At 36.8% G+C, this 18836-nt stretch overlaps 1 protein-coding gene across 1 annotated transcript in view; it reads left to right on the forward strand.

The window, feature by feature from the left end:
• LOC116170470 (junctophilin-1) overlaps positions 1–18836 on the forward strand; it is a 71611-nt gene that overhangs the window by 42963 nt on the left and 9812 nt on the right. The window contains exons 3-6 of the mRNA XM_031486899.1: positions 5211–5485; positions 15896–16060; positions 16111–17469; positions 17887–18087. Of these exons, the coding sequence (XP_031342759.1) occupies positions 5211–5485; positions 15896–16060; positions 16111–17469; positions 17887–18087 (2000 nt within the window). The remainder of the gene's footprint in view (positions 1–5210; positions 5486–15895; positions 16061–16110; positions 17470–17886; positions 18088–18836) is intronic.

Consider the following 18836-nt stretch of genomic DNA (forward strand, 5'->3'; position numbering starts at 1 on the left):
AACCGAATGTCCAACTCCGCTGAATTGGGTACGCATTTTTGTGAAAAAATCATTTTTCGTACCCAAGAGTCGAACCCGAGCCGCGTAGGTGCAAGTCGGGTGTCCTACCCACTAGACCAGTGATTCTCAAACTGAGCGGCGCGAAATCCCTGAAGTGTTTGAGGCAAATATTTACTTTAAAATAGTTTTCAAGGTATCTACAATTCGGCAAATTCGCGTTTTTATGCAATTCAGTGTGATGAAAGCACTGATGTTTCACAATGTTGCCAAATTATTTTTTGACATCTGTGAAAATAAATGAACGCCCGCTCATTCTCGAAAATCATATTTTTCGGTTTGTTTTGTCATAACTTCGCTATTTGTAGACCCATAAGAAAGTTTAAAAGGGAAAATTAATCAGATAAAATTCTGCATAACTTTGCTAATTTGAGCCGCTTTGTATCTCGTACTGTTTACGAGTCTCCATAATTAACAATGATAATATAATATATATAGTGTATAACATGTAATTTTTTTCAGAAATACAAGCGGTTTTTATTTTTTAATCGGGAAGGAGGGCGTGAACAATTTTAGTTTTCAGAAAGTGGGTGCCATGGGAAGAAGTTTGGGACCCACTGCACTAGACCATTGTGGCACACATTAAATGGTGCCTGAACTAAATTAACATTTCATCATTTTGATTGGAAGGGGCACTTAAAAAACGCATTCTCAACGTGAAAGCAGTTACTATCTGTAAGTGCTTGTCATATTTCCTCATTCGTAATGGTTTATTAGTCTTAAGTTGGCTAAACTGAAACACCTGGTCCGTTTCAGAAATAACAGCTAGTTTTTGTAAGGGGGTATGTTAACTTCTAAACTAAAGTATGCTGGGTTCGAGGCTGGGTTTAACAAGTAGTATAATCAGTATAATAATAGAATTTTACGTTTACTCTCGGGTTTACTTCAACTTATTAACAACATAAGCGACACTTCCATATGGATACACTTTAATAAAACCATTTTTGAAAGCGCTTAGAGAATAATGTCGTAGAGAGGGTTCCATTTTGTTTTTCCGTATCAACGATCTTGTACACCCGTAAGGGGAAGGGACAGCTCTCGCATCTTCCCTCGCCTTTTTCGTATAGACCGCCTTGTACACCCGTGAGGAGAAGGAGGTAGCAGTAGTTCTGTTGGGTCTACGCTGGTAAGTGATGATCTTTTTCTTTTCGATTTTTTATTTCGTTGATACTGAATCAAGCGGTGTCGAAAAACCGACAATTTATAGATTTTCAGATGCGAAAGAAGCAGTTCATCCTCTCGGGAGAAATTTGCGCTAAAATTTGGTAATTTCGAGCTAGCCGTCGACCTAATTTTTGCCAGAAATTTAATCGTACGAACTAGGCATTTCAGCCGCAGAAATATAACTGTCACTACAACCTTCACCGAAAAAATTAAAGTTAAACGTTTGTTAGTAAATTTAGAGCTATGAGTACAGGGTACCTAGTATCGAGAAAGAAATACTTCCTACGTCCGATAGTGAGCTCACAAGGAAATGAGAAGTTTTATTGGAATTCCTTCTGAAAACCTACATATGTTTCACCCGTGACTCTAATAAATGTTGCACACTCACACATATATGGCGGCGCTCTCATGTCGCAACGCTGATGGGGCGGTGAAGTATATGCAAGAGGATACGAATATATTATTTTTAAATACAAAGGGAATTATAAATTTGTACCTACCTACAGTTCCGCAGCCCAACTACTAGTAAGATAATGGTGCCAAGACTTGGATGTACGTTTAACGAACAAAAATACTCGACAACAGCTGTACCTACAGAAGGAAACAATAATTCGGCGTTCAACTGAAAAATAAAAAATTTCAAGTTTGTGCTAAATTCCTGGGTGCGCGAAAATGATAAAGTGCAAATAATCGAAAACAACTAAATTTATATGTTCCAACACGTGGACTCTATTTATAACGAGGCTAGTGAATGAGTTAACGTCACACGATATTTTTTTTATTTTTACACATGCTGTATGCATGCCTACAACATGAAGATCGAGTCGTCATAAACATAGATGCAATCATATCTTCATTAATATGTGGTAGGATTGACGCGCGTTTCTATTTTTGTAACTTTTTGCTATTCGATTTCGAACATTGTATACTTACTTAAGTTGAATAAGAGCTTGTGCTTCTGTTTATGTTTTTATGAATAAACAAATAAATACGTTAGGTAATTTAACGTAATAAAATTTATTATTTCGTCCCACATAGTGCCAAATAAATTTGAGGAAAGACAAGGGTCGAAGTACATGGCAAAAAATAAATGAAAGCACATTAATGATTGGATAATGTACCTACCTATCATGAATATATTATTTATGATTAAATTGATCAATTACCTTCTTCTTCTAACTACTTCTATGAATAGTCTTGCACATTTTCACTACCCTCTGTAAATAGGTACGCCACTAATTTAATTGTAACTGACCACTTGAGTTGGCGTTTAGTTTCTTTTAAGAACCAGACCAATAAATCATACGTTCTTGCAAAGTGAATGTTTTCTGTTATTGAATTCGTAACAACAAATTCGCCCCACGTTGGGCGCCAAAAATTAAAGCTGTGAACAATGGCAAGCGGTCACTAATTCACCCACGAAACGTCTGTCCATCTGCATAGCAATAAAGTCATTCACAAAAACAATTAACATGTAACTCTTAAATCCGGGATCGTAATTTGGGAACCCATTTTCTGTACTTCTTAACACGTTAAACTTTTCTCCGAATAGGTGACACTAACTAACGTTCTTCAATAAACTTATAACTACACAAACTGACTGTCTTTATTGCATCCGACAAAATGGACTCGAATCCACTCAACACCCAAAGTACTGCGGGGAGGTGAAAAGACCAAAGGCGAACGGCAAAAGACACTGCGACGGCAAAAAACCACGTTAACACTTTTTCTTCTATTAAATCATTTCTCTTTCTTGTCCTATTATAAAGAGAAGATTCGAATTTTTTATTTAAAGATGTTATTAAGAAAATCCTGTAATTGTCAAACTTTAACAAAAGATGACAGGGCGTTATTATACATTAATGCGTGGAGATCCCTACTCTCAGCTGTTGAAGATATCCCCACCGAGATAGAGCCTTTATAAGGAACAGTTTTGGGAACCTTCGACTCGTCCTCTCGACCATAACTTTCCGTCCGAACCAGGAGTGTAGGAGGAGGAGTGTAAACCACTACCGATAACCGTCATTTAGATATCGCACGGTATTGTGCAGTAGGTACCGTTGCCCGGAAGTGTGAAAACACTCACGGCGCAAAAACAGAGATGGGGTTGATTAAATATTTCATTCTCTGAACAACTGTTAAGCCACTGCCGCCTTCTTTAACCGTTACCGCTAGATGGCGATAGTGTTGTGAATTTGAATTGTATATTTTCAATTATAATTTTTTTAATTTGTACAATCATTATAATTTGTCTCATGTAAATAAATTGTATATACATTTTTGGACTATATTTCATGAAAAGGACTCCGTATCTACGACTAGAGCTACCCCGTGGAGAAGAAATTTAAACAGTCCTCAACCTTGGTATTTGCCCATAACAGGGTTCAGTACAGGACAAACCGCTACACCATCTTCGATTCCACTTTCTAATTTTTTAGTTACAATAAACAAAATGTCTTATCTAAAGCACATCTGCTTACAAAATTAAATATCTTTTGGCGATAAGCACAACTTTTATCTACGACCGGATAAAAACATGAGATAAACTTGTTAAATATTATACTATTCATTATCTTATAACACGTAATTTACTATTAAATAAACAAAATAAACAAATTGCAATGCGGCTATAAACAAACATTAGACATCTTCTAAACTACGTAAATTAAAACAAAAGAGACTGCTACGCTTTTAATGGTGCAATCGTGTCTTACTACGTTTTGAAGCTGAATGTTTGTTAATTATTTAGCTGAACCAAGTCAGTAACTATTCGGAGGAATATAAATAACCTTTAAAATACCGGCTATTTAATTTAAAAAATATCATGACGTCATTACTCCTAATGCTCTGGGCCCAAATTTTGTTATGTAACCTACGCCATGTGGACATTTTATTGGGGTTCACCACCTATGATAATGATGGGCCACCCTCTATGTATGCATTTCAATTTTCATTGGGCGTAGATGTGGTTGTTAATTCAGAATTAACACAATTTCTATCATGTTATTGGAATTTGTCTAGGTCAAATGTGCAAAGTTTGAAACGAATCGGTCCAAGTGTTTGGCAGTAATCGTGTTCACGAACAGACGGACACTATCGACTCCTCTATAACGATTGCATCGCTTTGCTCTGCAGCTTAATAGTTCTCAAACAAAATCCCTATACCACATGCAACAAGCCTATTGAAAAAGGCCGGTCAAATTCAATGACCCCCCCGGATCACACCGAAGTGGTCTACCTCTTTTTTCGATCCGCTTTAGAGGTTTATTTATTTATATATATAATTTAATACAATTATTTTTTTTATTAAATTTATATATAAATAATCGCCTTTTAATTTGTTTATTTTATTGATTAGATAGAATTTCGTGAAACGTTAAAGTTCTCATTTATATCCGGTCGTAGCGAGAAGAAATTTGTTATCGCTGCGTAAGATAAGGAAACACAGGTGCGCATTTTATCGTTCGTCGATGCTTTAAATTTGATAAGGGGGAACGGAACTGAGAGAGGGAAGAATGTTTTAAATAGCAGAGGAAGACGTTAATCGTGACTTTTCGTGTATCACAGTTACGTAGTTGAGCGTATTTTGTTACAAGACAGCCATTTTCCCAGGTGTTTTTAGAAGATGATCTGCAACCGTAACAGACGAGGTGACAGAACAACAAATAACACATTTATTAAAGTGGGGGTAGCCGAATGAATGCTAAAAGTAAGATAAACCTTCCCCCTAGATATCTAAACGGAAGTGTTTTTTTTATCAAAATTACAAATTACTCGTACAATAGTTGCTTCATTTTGAAATGAAAGTCCTGTATGATTAGATCACGTTATATTAGACATTCTATCACGTTATTAGTATTGACACCATTTTTATACACAAATTTCAGACAAAATGGAAAATATTCCATGTACTTGCAGAACAACAAGCCAAATTTATGAGATTTTTACTATTGGCAACTTTACACTAACATATTTCTTTTCTTTTAAAGGAACGTATCAAGGACAATGGCTGCGTGGAATGCGTCACGGGTATGGAGTCCGAAACAGCGCTCCATTTGGTAAAGCGTCAAAATATCGAAATAAAACCCTAAGAGCCTCCCTGACATCGTTACGAAGCAACGAAGGTGCCAATGCGGATCCCACTGAAAAGCGCGATCGAAGAGTAGACGATGCACGAGGGGGATTCGTCTTAAAGATGAATTCCGACGAGCCCGCTAGAAGAAGATCTCTTGGCGAAAAGTCAATTAAGAAAAGTTTACTCATGGTATGTATCCGTTGTCAATTGCCCGACATATTCAGATTATGAAACTTTACTTTAGTCTTGAGTGTGCTGTCTTGTTTGTTGTATCGAAACTTTTCTTTCTGTGTGGTGCGGGAACATATTCGATTACAGTTCGGATTGGTCTGTTGTGGAAGTGAAGTAGACCTCTCACCCTGGTCCCTTCTCTTTCCACTGGACCCCCGTTTCTCTCGATAGGCTTTTTTGTAACTGATACAGGGGTGAACAACCTTTGATCGTATTAATTAAATTAACTTTCTACTGCAATGATGAATTTTTTTTCCACACCGACGGCTAGCTCAAAATAAATTCTATTTCAATTACGTTTAAACTGTGTTAATTTGTTTCTGTTAACTTCCACTTCCGAATTAGAATGTTTGTCACTTTAACTCTTATTTATTCGCCGGAAAAGTGTGCTCATACCTTTATAATTTTTGATAGTTCTAAATGCATAGTCTACCGCACGCTGGGTATAGCGAAAGAGTTTACTTTTACTGAATTTTTCGCGACGATGTTTATCACGAATCGTGATTCTCACCAAAAATCTGCCTTCGCCAATAGCGTTACTTAACCCTTTCTGAATATGTATTCCACGACGTCAAATCAACTTTCTCGCACTGAGGCGGTTTTATATTCTCAATGCTTTATTTAAAAAATGCGTTACGACGATTCTGTGCTAACGATTTTCGCGTAGTTTTAAAATCGATCAACTACAGCTATTCGAATTTATTGAACTGACGGTCGATTTTGCGTCACTTTTAATTACATCTTTGACTTGATCTCAAAACGGGAGTTGCCCCGAGCTGAGCTCTACGACGGTTCCAAAACGAACGACCAAATTTGATTCACTTGTATCTTACCGTATATTATTTCTCATGAACTGCAGCTTATCGCAAGACTTAGTCACTGCTTAATCCATCGTACTCAAATAATTCGATAGCACTGTATCTACGAACTTTAGTCCACAAATACTCGAAAAGATTTTTCAAAAATTAAATTAAAGGGCTCCCGTTACACCATTTACTTTTATCGCATTATATTGTTGTAGAAAGTTGATCATTTTACTAACAATGTCAGGAACCTCGTTGTGGTTCATCTTGCGACGAACTTCGGTAATGAGTCCGTGCGCAAAAGGTATGAAAAATTAAATAAGCGTTAGCAGAATAATGATTATAATTTAATTTACATAACAAATAAATAAATTCACTAAATCATGTGAGCGGACGAAAGTAGTGGCAGTCGGCGGCAACCGGGGTGTTTCGTCGGCGGAACAGACGGACAGGCGGACGGATGGACGAACTCGAGCACCGTCAAATGTACGGCCTTGATCCTTATTATAAGGCGCAAGCGGCGAGCGGCTGCTAGAACAAAATTAAAGCGTACAGCGATTTCCCTAAGCGGGAACAGTAAATAATCGGATTCGGTAGCGGTATCTACGGGAAAGCAAATACAGGGAAGCAAAACAATATCTTCCTCTTATAATTATGAATGAAAGGGGAAAGTAACAAAAATATTACCTTGCAATTAAACGGAGCGGTAAAAATTGTGCAAGAAAAAGCAAAAGCTATAGATACGGTGCGGTAAACTTAATGTAAAAGCAAAAATTAAACGGTATGAGTGCAACATAAATTTACACAAAATTGCGGTACTTACAAACGTGCGAAGATGCAAAAGGCAGAAAAGATCTTACTTTTGGGTTACAACAGCCAAAGGTAAAATCCGATGGTTGCCAAAGTAAATTTACGGAAAAGCTAACTTTGTGAAGATGCCAAAGACAGAAAGATTCCCTCTAAACAACTGGGATCGACGTTTTTTTCAGACGATGCGACGCATGGTATTCGGATAAGAACGTCCAAAATTTGCAACTTCTTTAATTAATTAATCGTGCAGCCTGCTGATTTCCTAAAAATCTGTAAGTTGTCTTATAATTCAAATTAATTAAGAGAGCTTTTTTTGATACCCCACACTACTATGTGGAAATACGTATACTGCAACACATGATTTAGCTACTATTAATTTCACTTACATAATTGGCCGGATTGAAATTTCTAAAATTGATCGTCCAATTAACACCTACTATTAATTGGAACTTCTTGAGTCGGTCTAAAGGTCGCGGCGGCTGAAACACAACTCTAGAAACTAAATCATTTACAAGAGCTTCTATCTTCAACTCCTAGAACTATCAGAAATACTTTCGGTACGACCCTTTTCGTAACGAAGCACCTAACTTAAAACGCTTTTAGATACCGGGTGTTAAGCAGAACTGGTCAACTCCTCAAATATACGGTGTGGTCATAACTTCAGGTATGCAACTTTAAAACGAAAAACGGGTGCTTCGTTACAATCTTTTAAATGAAATCCACCCTGTGTGAATTCTTTGTCCACTTCTTTCGATATTTCACAAATTACATGAACTTCACCTACAACACCTATTCGTAAGATTTTCCAAATGTTTTTGATTATTTGGATTTTGTCAGATTCCTGGGATCCTTTGTATCCTGTAGATCCTTTAACTTTTTCCATTTCCGCGTATTACTAAATTCTTTTAATTTTTACTTTCGTGTTCTTCAGGTTCATCAGATATTCTTCAAATTCTTTGAATTATTCCATTTCTCGATTTCTTACTATGCAAATTGTTTATACTCTGATACTCTGTTTTTTAACTAGGAAGACGGATTTAAAAACCTGATTTACACTGGAAATGTCACTAGAATCTAGTAACAAAAATAATAGACTCATTTTATACAGACATGTATTGTGGGTTGCGTGATGAGATTTTCTTTCACATTTGGATAGATTTCATTATTTATGCTTTTGGGTTATTATTTGGTAGGAACGTCTTTATATTATGCATACATCATACTTTTAAAAGCGAATTATAATAAATAGGTAATACATTGATAATAGGTAATCATCCTGCATACATTTTTTGGCCTTTGAAACATTATTTTGAATTGTAGTTTTAAATGTTTTATCAGTTGTAATACTACACAATCCACCTTACAATTTACAACAAATGTTAAGTTATTGAACAAATTCAAAATAATGGAATTATACTCGTATTATTATATATATAGAACAGTTCACTGCTTTATGTATAAGCGATTTGGTCACTGTCTTCCGAAAGTTCACTAAAACTGTCACTGTCCTCCGATCGGAGTGAAATAATTAATGGGTCTATAAGTGTACCCATTAGGCCATTCAATCTACACACCCTATTTTCTTCCTTAATAACGTGTTGCACACAATTCCACCAATCGTCAGAGCTCACATTTGCAACAGCGTTATGACCACCGGAACGTTTCGAAGGGGTAACAATCCCAGTACTTCGATATTCTTTAATTATCTGGTATACTGTAGATCGTGCAACTCGTAAATATGATATGTGTCATACTTTAATAACCAAATATATACCTACATCATTATTTACGTTACCTGTGGTAGATGCAATCTTCAACACAAGCGTACCAAAATTCATATCCGGAGTATCAGACATTTGTTTATAATAAACTGCTTCTCGGAGACTAATAAAATGACCCAAGTTTAAGCGACTACGTTTTTTCAAAGGAGACAAGCTTGCTTTACTGGTACTTGAACTTGGAGTTGAATCCATCACTAATGCCAGTACACTTACGACGCGAAATATGAACTTTAGTTCTTAAATGAACTGTTTTTTTTGTTAAAATTTATGCAAATGGACTCAGAACACACAAAAACTCAAAAATAAGTACAACAGTTAAAGGACGAGAATCGCGATTAAATTTGACAGTTAAATCATGTCAATAGCAATTTTACCTGGGTGTAAAACGGGCGCAGCGCGAGCCAATAGAAACTTAGATTTTTTGCGGGAACTTTTAAATCCGTCTTCCTAGTTAAAAAACAGAGTATAGCTCAATTAGATCTTTTGGAATGTCCCTCTTTTTGTACATTTTTCATATCCATCAAATTTTCAAAATGCTGCGTATTCTGCGAGGGATTCTGTCATTTATTTCACAGATTCATCGGAATCTTCAGACTCTTGAGATCATTTAGCCCCTCTAAATCCCTTCTAATACTCCAGATGTGTTGGATACTTCATGCCGTTCGGGTTATTGAATATCTTTTAGTTTCTTTAAGTTTCTTGGAATTCTTCAGATTTTTAAGACTTCTTTATTCTTTATCTTCATTAGATTCTTTGGTCTCTTTAAATACTTGGGATGCTCCGAATTCTTCAGATTATTCGGGTTTTTCAATTTATTTGAATTCTTCTATTATACTCGTATATCACAATTTTTATACCTTCAACAACTGAAAGTATGACATCAAGAATTCTATATTTCTATATTACTATTCTATATTCTAAATTATTATATTTCGCATTCCTGATTTACGCTAGTAGGTAATTGAAATATCAAGTTCAACTTTTTCTTCGTAACTGTTCCTCCACAAATTTTTCTATTGCTCAGGTTAACAATTGAATTTGTCACGTTCTTAAGATGCTTAAGCCTTGGTTCATTCTTCTTCGTGGTTGGTTTATTTGCCTTCGTGGTTGGTTCGTTCTTTTCCGCGCGTGGTTCGTTCTTCTTCATGCTTGATCGTTCTTGTTCGAAGTTGGTTCGTTCTCCTTCGTTCTTGGTCCATTCTTCTTCGTACGTAGTTCGTTCTTTTTTGTGCTTTTCTTGGATACTTCCGTTTTTTCACATCGAATTCCAAATTTTTCAGACATTTTATCCATTAAACTTTAATATCTGTTGGAGTCTTGTAGAGTCTTCCAATCTTTAGTTTCAGATTCTTCCGTGTTTTTGAACTGGTCACTTCGAATTCTTCTGTTTCTTCTTATTTTCTCGATTCAACAATTTTTCATATCTTTCATATAACGAATAAAATGAGACCATTAATTACAATTTTTTCTCAAATAGGATTAGTTTACATCTAGGTCATCCATAAGGTAGACGCGTTTTCAACTCGTAAGCTTAGATAATTATTACTTACTCGAATTACATTTGGGGAACTTACCATCGACATGCACCAACAGATAAATAGACGAAAAAGCGACAGCCGGTGGGCTTCTACTTCTGTAGAAAATGGAAGCTTTGAACAGTTATACGCAAACCTGACGTAATTCCATTGTTAGATGTGTTACCAACAGATGTTTTACCAATAATTTCGTCGGGCTCCATTTAGTCGACAATGGACACTTCATGTCTTGCTACAAAAATAATGGATTTTGAACGAACCGGGAGCAATCCATTATTTCGTAATCGTGTAATCGAATCTGGCCGCTATTCTCTTGGATATTCGATAATCATTTTTCTCCAACAACGCGTGGACTACGCCGCTATTATTTTCAGCTTTCGTCGTTGCCCATTATTTAGTATATCGATTTGGGGTACAGATAGGCGGTAATTGTGTTCTTTGTTTCCTTTACCTAGTAATAATTGTGGTGAAAACGCTGAAACTGACAGCCTGATAGCTAACAGCTCTTGACGACATGGATCGAAGCACAATTTTAACGCTTATATTATGGTGTAATGTCATCGTCAGATAAATGCGTTAGAGAAATGGTGCTTGTCATCAGAGTGTTGTACTTTCTCGTGGTTCATTTGGTAACATAAAAAGAAATTATTTTGAGTGCTTTTGTTGGGAAGTGCCTACCTACGTTCTACAAAAAAGGGACGCTTACAGTTAATTTCTTGTTCGGCTTTTACATTGAATTTGATGACTTTGATAATAAATAAAATGATGCAACGGAATTCTGAACGGTCCTCGGCATCGTTGATGCTTATTTAAAAAACTGTGACATTCATTGCGAATCCGAGAGTGTAAAAACTTTCTTTAGAACATTAAACGATAAGTGACATATTTCTTCTATACCACTGAAACCTTATGATCTCCAAAGCACGTCGCCTTTCCTCCTGGTTGTCGAACGCATTGTACCAGCTAAATTTGGTGCACAAATTTCGATCTTGGCACATTTTGATTTAGTGTACAAATACCCACTTATTTGTAGGGTTGTAACTTACAGGGACGGCTAACGATTCTCTGATACACTGCGGTTATACGGCTTGCGGTTTGAACTTTTGATTAAGAATGAAATTTTACACAATCTCAAAAAATTGCATATCCCACTCATAACATTCGCCTTGAAAACCCCCCTTTTACACGATCTATACGCGCTTGCGTTACGTTTGCCCTAAAGGTTCGGTTGAACGCCGTTCTCCCACCCCATTTTGACTTAAGTACACCCCGAATCCCAAATACGAAATGACCCCAAACCAAATCAAGCGTTCACATTGTTTTTTTACATGCGAAGGTATAGCAAAAAATTCCCCTTTCATGCTCCGTAGCGACGGTTTTTAGAACCGGCAACACTGTAACGTTTCTACTCTTATCTCACACTCGTTTCTTATCCGAACGCGCTTTAATTTCTCGAATATTAGCTCTTTCATTATGAAGCGGCACACATTTTCTACACTGGCAATTTTGTAAATTTAACAGAAAAAGCCTACAGCGACAAACTATTACAGAGATTATCCCTATTAAACTTACCTGAACTATATACTACACATAACACAATAATTCTGAGTGTTGCAATTTGAATAAAAAGCGGTGCGTATATAATATATTCGATTTACAAAACTGATTAGTTTTCATCACCATCATGGTCTTCAATATTGCAACACAATTATTGATAAAGATTTCAGGTTGGTGGTTTCATTTATTAAATGTTTCTTGCAATTTTCTTCGTTGTTAGTAGGTACGTGTGAACCTACTTTTCGTACTTTACTTCTAGGCTAGCTCAGATTAAAAGGGTTATGAATATGAAAGTACCCGATAAATTTTTCTTTCCCTGAAGCTACATTAATACTTAGAAACTATATATTCAGTAAATTAGAAAAATATTAACCCAAACTAAAAAAATTACATGGTACCCAAAGATGGAAAAGTATAACACTTCCCAAGTAATCTGGTGTATTTTATAAATGAACATAGGTATAAATTGAATTGTACGTTCATTGTTAAGAAAGCGGTATACAGGGTGTCCTACGATGAACGCTGGTTACCTATATCTCGAACAGGAGACCTTGGAATATTAAAATTTGATGGTACACTAATGTCAATAAGGTAAATTCATCTAAAATATTTTCAAGCTGGTGGAATTTCCGGCTATACCCGAAGATAGTACGAACTTGCTTATTTTAAATTGAACATCCTATATATTATTTCATTTAAGGATTTCTTTTAAATTTTGAAAGATGTAGTCTTATCTTCAATAATGCGCCTTTTACTAATGTTCGACCAATTTCATCATTCTCGAGGTTTTTGTTATATCGTTGCTATGGTAATCAAGTGATTAAGTTGTTTTTCCCCATCGGAATTCGGTATCGATACTTTTAATACGCAATGCAGGCACTTCGAATATTTCGCGTATACCTTTCACGGGCACTAACTTCCGCCGTGTTTCATCTCGAAATCACATTTGTGTTATCGCCGCGACTATACGATTATTTCTTTTTTTTATAAACGTACGCTCTATTAACTATTTGCTAACTGATCAACTCTCCGTCGCGTATATTTACCACTTGTGATTTATGTAATCTTCTCAATTGCATTAAATCGCTTTATACTCGGGTATTAAAATATTTAGGTAATAGTCTACCATAACACATAAAACTAAACACGTCAGCAACAATTTACACACAAGTTACAATGAAATCGCTAATCGAATTTTTATATATGCAAATTGTAATAAATCGGCCGCAGATTATTCACTTTTAATTAATTCCGCTATTGTAACGCGCGGATGAAAAGCGACACTACTCCTTCGGCTCGCTTGTGCTCAGCTATTTATATTAAACAGATCAGAGAACCAACGGAACTTTGGAGTCTGACGTCTACTTTAAACAAAAAGCATCTTTTGTTTCTAATACAATTTTTCACGCTTCACGTACGCCTATCGTTAATTATTCGACCGGATTTACTAGCTTAGTTACATTTTCAAGGGTTAGAAACCCTTCTTTTATTCTCTACGGCACTGGTAAAAACTTTATTGTAACAATTAATTTTTTGTAATGAAAGGCCACGGTTAGCTCAGTAATGAATAAATTATCGATGATTCTTACTTTGCGGAAAGTTGGGTTTTTTATCCCCACTCATCTGAAAATTAAAACCTGATGCTCTGGTTTGACCACTTTCAAATAAATGTTTAGATACATTGTTTTCTTTACATTGCTTGTGAATTACAATTTTGATGTACTTCATGCAGGGCTGTATCTAGGCGGTGGCGAGATGAGCGCTCGCCAAGGGCGCAGCTACCGGGGAGGCGCAATTGGCCATGAAAAAATTTCTTTTACATTAGTGTATTAGGAAAAAAATTCCGGTTATTTAAACAAATATTATTCCAGATTGTTAAACTGTACGTACTGTGACTGTGAATAGCTGGGTCGTTACAAAGTGATATTACCTTCATCTCTGCCCTTCCCCCCTTTTGCCTCCTTATGGTAATGTAATATATACAGTGTGCCCAATATAAGAAGGAAAAACAAGCAAGTCAAATGATATTTTAAAAATTTGTAAATTCCGATCTGTTCCGAAAAAAAACGAAATTAATCATATTCGGTTTTATTTTTTGCCGGCCCTGTTTGAAAAGATATCAAAAAACAAATACCATTTCCTCATAGGAACTTTTTAAGCTGTACAATTGGCGTCTTTGAGAAACCACCAACAACTATGTATGGCACAATAAGATTCTTTATCAGTATCACCTATATCATTTAAAGGAACCATCAATGAATTATTTTGATATTTTGTCAACGGCTACTACTGTAAAATGTTAAAAATTATTTATTATTTAGCTCAGAAAAATGGCTTGTTACTAAATTTTTAACATTTTTGGTTTAGTAGACGTTGACAAAAGTCAAAATAATTTGTTCTTCTAAATGGCATATTGTACCATACATAATTGTACCCGTAATAAAAAATGCTACTCAATACATTATGTACTTTTTTCCGGTTTATATAAAAATATGAAGTTGATGATGGTTTCTCAAAGACGAAACGTCGCAGCGAAAAACTTTACCAATATCTTTGGGTTGGGTTCACTTATCATTCATAACAAATACACAATCACGGGATGAATTCCCGTAAATCGACCTCTTCAGGAATGTTAGAATGTCTTTTAAGTATAAATTCCTTATCCAAAATCCCCAAAAACGGTCGATTCCTATGTTGGTACAATGTATTTTGATTTACATTTATCGATGAGTTGAAATATTCTCCCATTGACAGGTGATTTTCTCCTTTGGAAAGGTAATAGCAAGTTGGAAAATTGTATGGTGGAACGTCTTTTTTTCGGACTTTCTGTATCGCTAGAACAAGCCCGTGCGTTCCTCGCAACTTATTAGTTCCAATTTAGTGTTATTTACTGGAATGGTTTTATTATTAATGACTAATAATTTGGTTTTTTAACGCAACTGTCCACTCCAAATGTAGCGCAACGAAATGTTTTGCTCCTTGGACCCCAACGCTTTCATGGTAATAATTTATTTAAGCGCGATCACAATAATCTAATAGTGCACCGAAATGAAAATGTTCACGTATGGATACCGCTACTACACGAAAAAGTTCCTCCTTAAATACGCCACTTTATATGAATTAACTTAATAGCGACTCGCAACGAATTTAAAATACACCCAGCAATAATTTTGTCGAACTTTCGGCACAGTTTTCACGTAAAATCTGATTTAAGGAATCCTTCTCCAACTCGTCTCGAAGCTCTCCGTTGAAAACAATTATTACGCGATCTACAATTGACGCGCTCGAATCACATAGTTTCGCTTTAAAAGTATGAAGAATCCTTGTCTCCAACCCAATTTTCACTTATGTACTTGCCGTTCTAAAAATCCGCAACGACCCCTTTTCCTGACCGCAGCCTTTTACGGAAAGCGTGCCTTTATAACCAATACAAATCCCGTATTTGCATCACGTGCTCGGCTATCCGCAACTTTTGAAGTCTGTGAGATCGTGGCAACACTGTGACGTTTCGACTCTTATCTACTTGAGCACTCGTGTCTCATCTGAAAGCGCTCCATTTCATTGCATATTATAATAAAATGGTAATACAGTCTTACAAATTGAGTGGTGCGTTTTCCCAGTCCATCCATCGGCGGGGATATTTGGGATTTAGAACCACAAAAGGAAGTTTCATGCAAACATTCAGCTTTCCCCTATTTTTTCCACTCCTGGTGATAAACTATTTCACTACCAATATCTACGTTGAGATTATTGGAAAAATGGGGGAATGGACTGTTCTTTTTGCTTTGTAATCGTAATAACAAATGTTGGAAAATAGCTTTGTGCTTAATTTTATAATTTCTGTTATAGGTATGTGACTAATTGTTAGATATTTAATTTCAGGGTTTGAAACTGAAAAAACAACGAAGCACTGGTGATTTAGAAAAAGGAAATGGTAGTATACGATCAACAGGTTCGACAGCATCGTGGATGAGTACAGATTCGGCACAATCAGCAATGACAAATGCTTCCTTACATACCGACTCAAATGCCAGCTTTGTCGTGGAGGTAAAAATACTGCATTACGTTAAGCGTAATCATCTTTGATTTATTTTAAGGACGAACACATGGACGCAAACGTCACGGAAACGTATATGGGGGAATGGAAAAATGACAAACGCAGTGGATTCGGTATAAGTGAACGTTCCGACGGGTTAAAATATGAGGGTGAGTGGTATGCGAACAAGAAGTACGGATATGGGGTCACCACTTTCAGCAATGGCGAAAAGGAAGAGGGAAAATATAAAAATAATGTTCTCATAACGAGTAATAAGAAAAAACATTTATTCCTGATGCGCTCGGCGAAATTTCGGGAACGCATCGATGCGGCGGTTAACGCGGCTCAAAGAGCTTCAAAAATTGCCCTGCAAAAAGCCGACATTGCTATATCTCGCACAGCTACAGCAAGAGGCAAAGCCGAACAAGCGGACATTGCGGCGGATCACGCGAGAAGCGATTCCGACGTCGCTCAAGCCGTAGCTAGACAATACGCGCCGGACTTTAAGCAGCCAGGATTGGAAAGACTAAAGGCGAGGCATCGCGAGAAATTCGTCTCGTATAACAATCCAAAAGATTCTTCCTTAACTAGTAATATTGCTAACGAAATACATAATCAATTGCCTAGTCAAATTAATAGTCAAATTTCTAACCAAATACCAAATAAGATAATGAATCAATCTCCAGATAGTAAAAATCAATACTCAAGTCAAATTCCTAATCACACTTCCGTCTTAGAACAAAATAAAATAGGTGCTCCAACATATAATCAAAACGCGTATCAATCAAACAATTTGTACGCGGAAAAAGGGCAACCAAATCCAACGCATTCGGCGAGTTACGGCGCAAATATAATTAGTAACTTGGTAGACGTAAAACCCACTATTGATAAGGATATCAGAGGAAGAAAATCCATAACGCGAGAGGACGACCAAGCTGCATCTGCGATAAGGCGAATGTCGCGAAGAGTATCGGGAGATCGGCCACCAAACGTCGGATGGGTACCCAATCAAACTTCTATAGATTACTTTGATCATTACAAGCGACCACCAAGTAGAGACTCTAGTGTAGATAGGTATACGAGGGCTACGGGAAGACTTAGTGCCAGTGGTTCCAGGCAACCGTCGGTCGAAATCAATTCTGGCGCCACGAATACACCGGAACGAATGTCGAGAGCGCCATCTGTCGCGAGAGGAACGACACCAACACCGATGCCCGCCAAGAATGGTAACGTTTTAACAGGAAATCCCATAAAATTGAATATATCTCCGATGCCTTCCAATAATTCCCTCCAAATGCCCCCGTTCGAAGATGTCATCATTAGGAAGCGAGGTTTGGGACAAGACATTGTTCCGTCGTTAAATCAACCGAAACGTACGGAAAGTTTATACATAAATCTAGGAGCTGCTCCCGTCGTCAAGGTTAGTGGCCTCGTTCCAAAAATGTACTAATAGCATTTGAACGTTTATAACTGTTACGATTCACGAGCGGATTGCTTCGAGCTTTGGGAGTACGCCAAGGGGAACGATGCGACGCCGACGTTCAGTAGCTAAATGTGTCCCCGTTGGCAGAACCGGTCGGATAAATATAAAACCTATATTGTATTCCTTAATTCAGTGTGTTCTGCTTCTGGCCGGCTCTGCAGGTTGTGACACTTAAACGCAATGTTTTGGTACCAAAACGATGATGAGGAAGAGGATTTGCTATATTCCCCCGCTCTCATGGCTCGTCGCGCATCCGAAAGTTGGATTGACACTCCGCCCGTGGAGGTAGCATGATGTGCAAATTGTGCGTCTGTAAGTTAGTGAAAATGAAAAGGTTTCTTGATGTGTTACTAGAACCTGGTCGAGCAGACTACCTTGCAACGTAAGAAATCCCTTCCTGACGTACAAGTCTTGCCCAAAGCTTCGGAGGGAATGTCCAGGGAGGAAGTGTCGGCGTTAGGATCGGCGCGACGGGAGGAAGTTCGACGAATGGCAGACGAAAAAGAACGACTACGTGCAAATCCCCTACTATATTTAGTTAGTCCACAAGTTAAGGTATTTATATTTTTATTATCATTATTTTCCTCTTTTCTAATATCAAAATACTGCTACGCTGTAAACTGCAAGGAGTGGCGCAATATCGAAATTAAAAAAAAACATTGTGTTTATTTTGCTAAAAATAAACATCAGTAGATCTGCGCTAACTCTGCATACCAGTCTTGACTTCTCAGCGAACCTCAATACATACATTTAATTTCTATTGTTGCCTTGCACTTTTTAAGTTTGACTTTACCTAGGTTTAATTTTGTTGTTAAATGTTTGTAACGATGACTCATGTACATAGTTGTGTTTATCACGAAACTCTAAAACGACTTTTTTCGTATTTGTTTTCCTTGCTACCGTCTTACAGAGAACTGATAGGTATGTTAGTTTTATAGATATATATATTCATTTAGATGTTTGTTTTTGTAAATTGGCTGTTAATGTTTGAATAACGCTCACGTCATATACTTTCTTTATTTAACTACCTAGGTTCAGTCTAAACATTTTGGTTGATTTATTTTTTTTATCGAAGTCACAATTTTTGCTGAAGGCGCAAAGCTTTTAAAAATGCACGCTGCGTTCTGCACGGTGGGCATGACGATTCTTTTTGATGAATGCTCTAGCAAAAAGCAAATACTCACTCATTCATACATTTTTAAGCTTCATTTTTGCACTATTCTCATAAGAGCCAAGAGGCTTTGGCGAAAAGCAAATCAGTTGTGGTCTTTGTGACTTTGCCACCATATTCGATGTGATATATA

Source organism: Photinus pyralis, unplaced genomic scaffold (genome assembly GCF_008802855.1).
Source record: "Photinus pyralis isolate 1611_PpyrPB1 unplaced genomic scaffold, Ppyr1.3 Ppyr1.4_LG5, whole genome shotgun sequence".
NCBI classification, from domain to species: Eukaryota; Metazoa; Arthropoda; class Insecta; order Coleoptera; family Lampyridae; genus Photinus; species Photinus pyralis.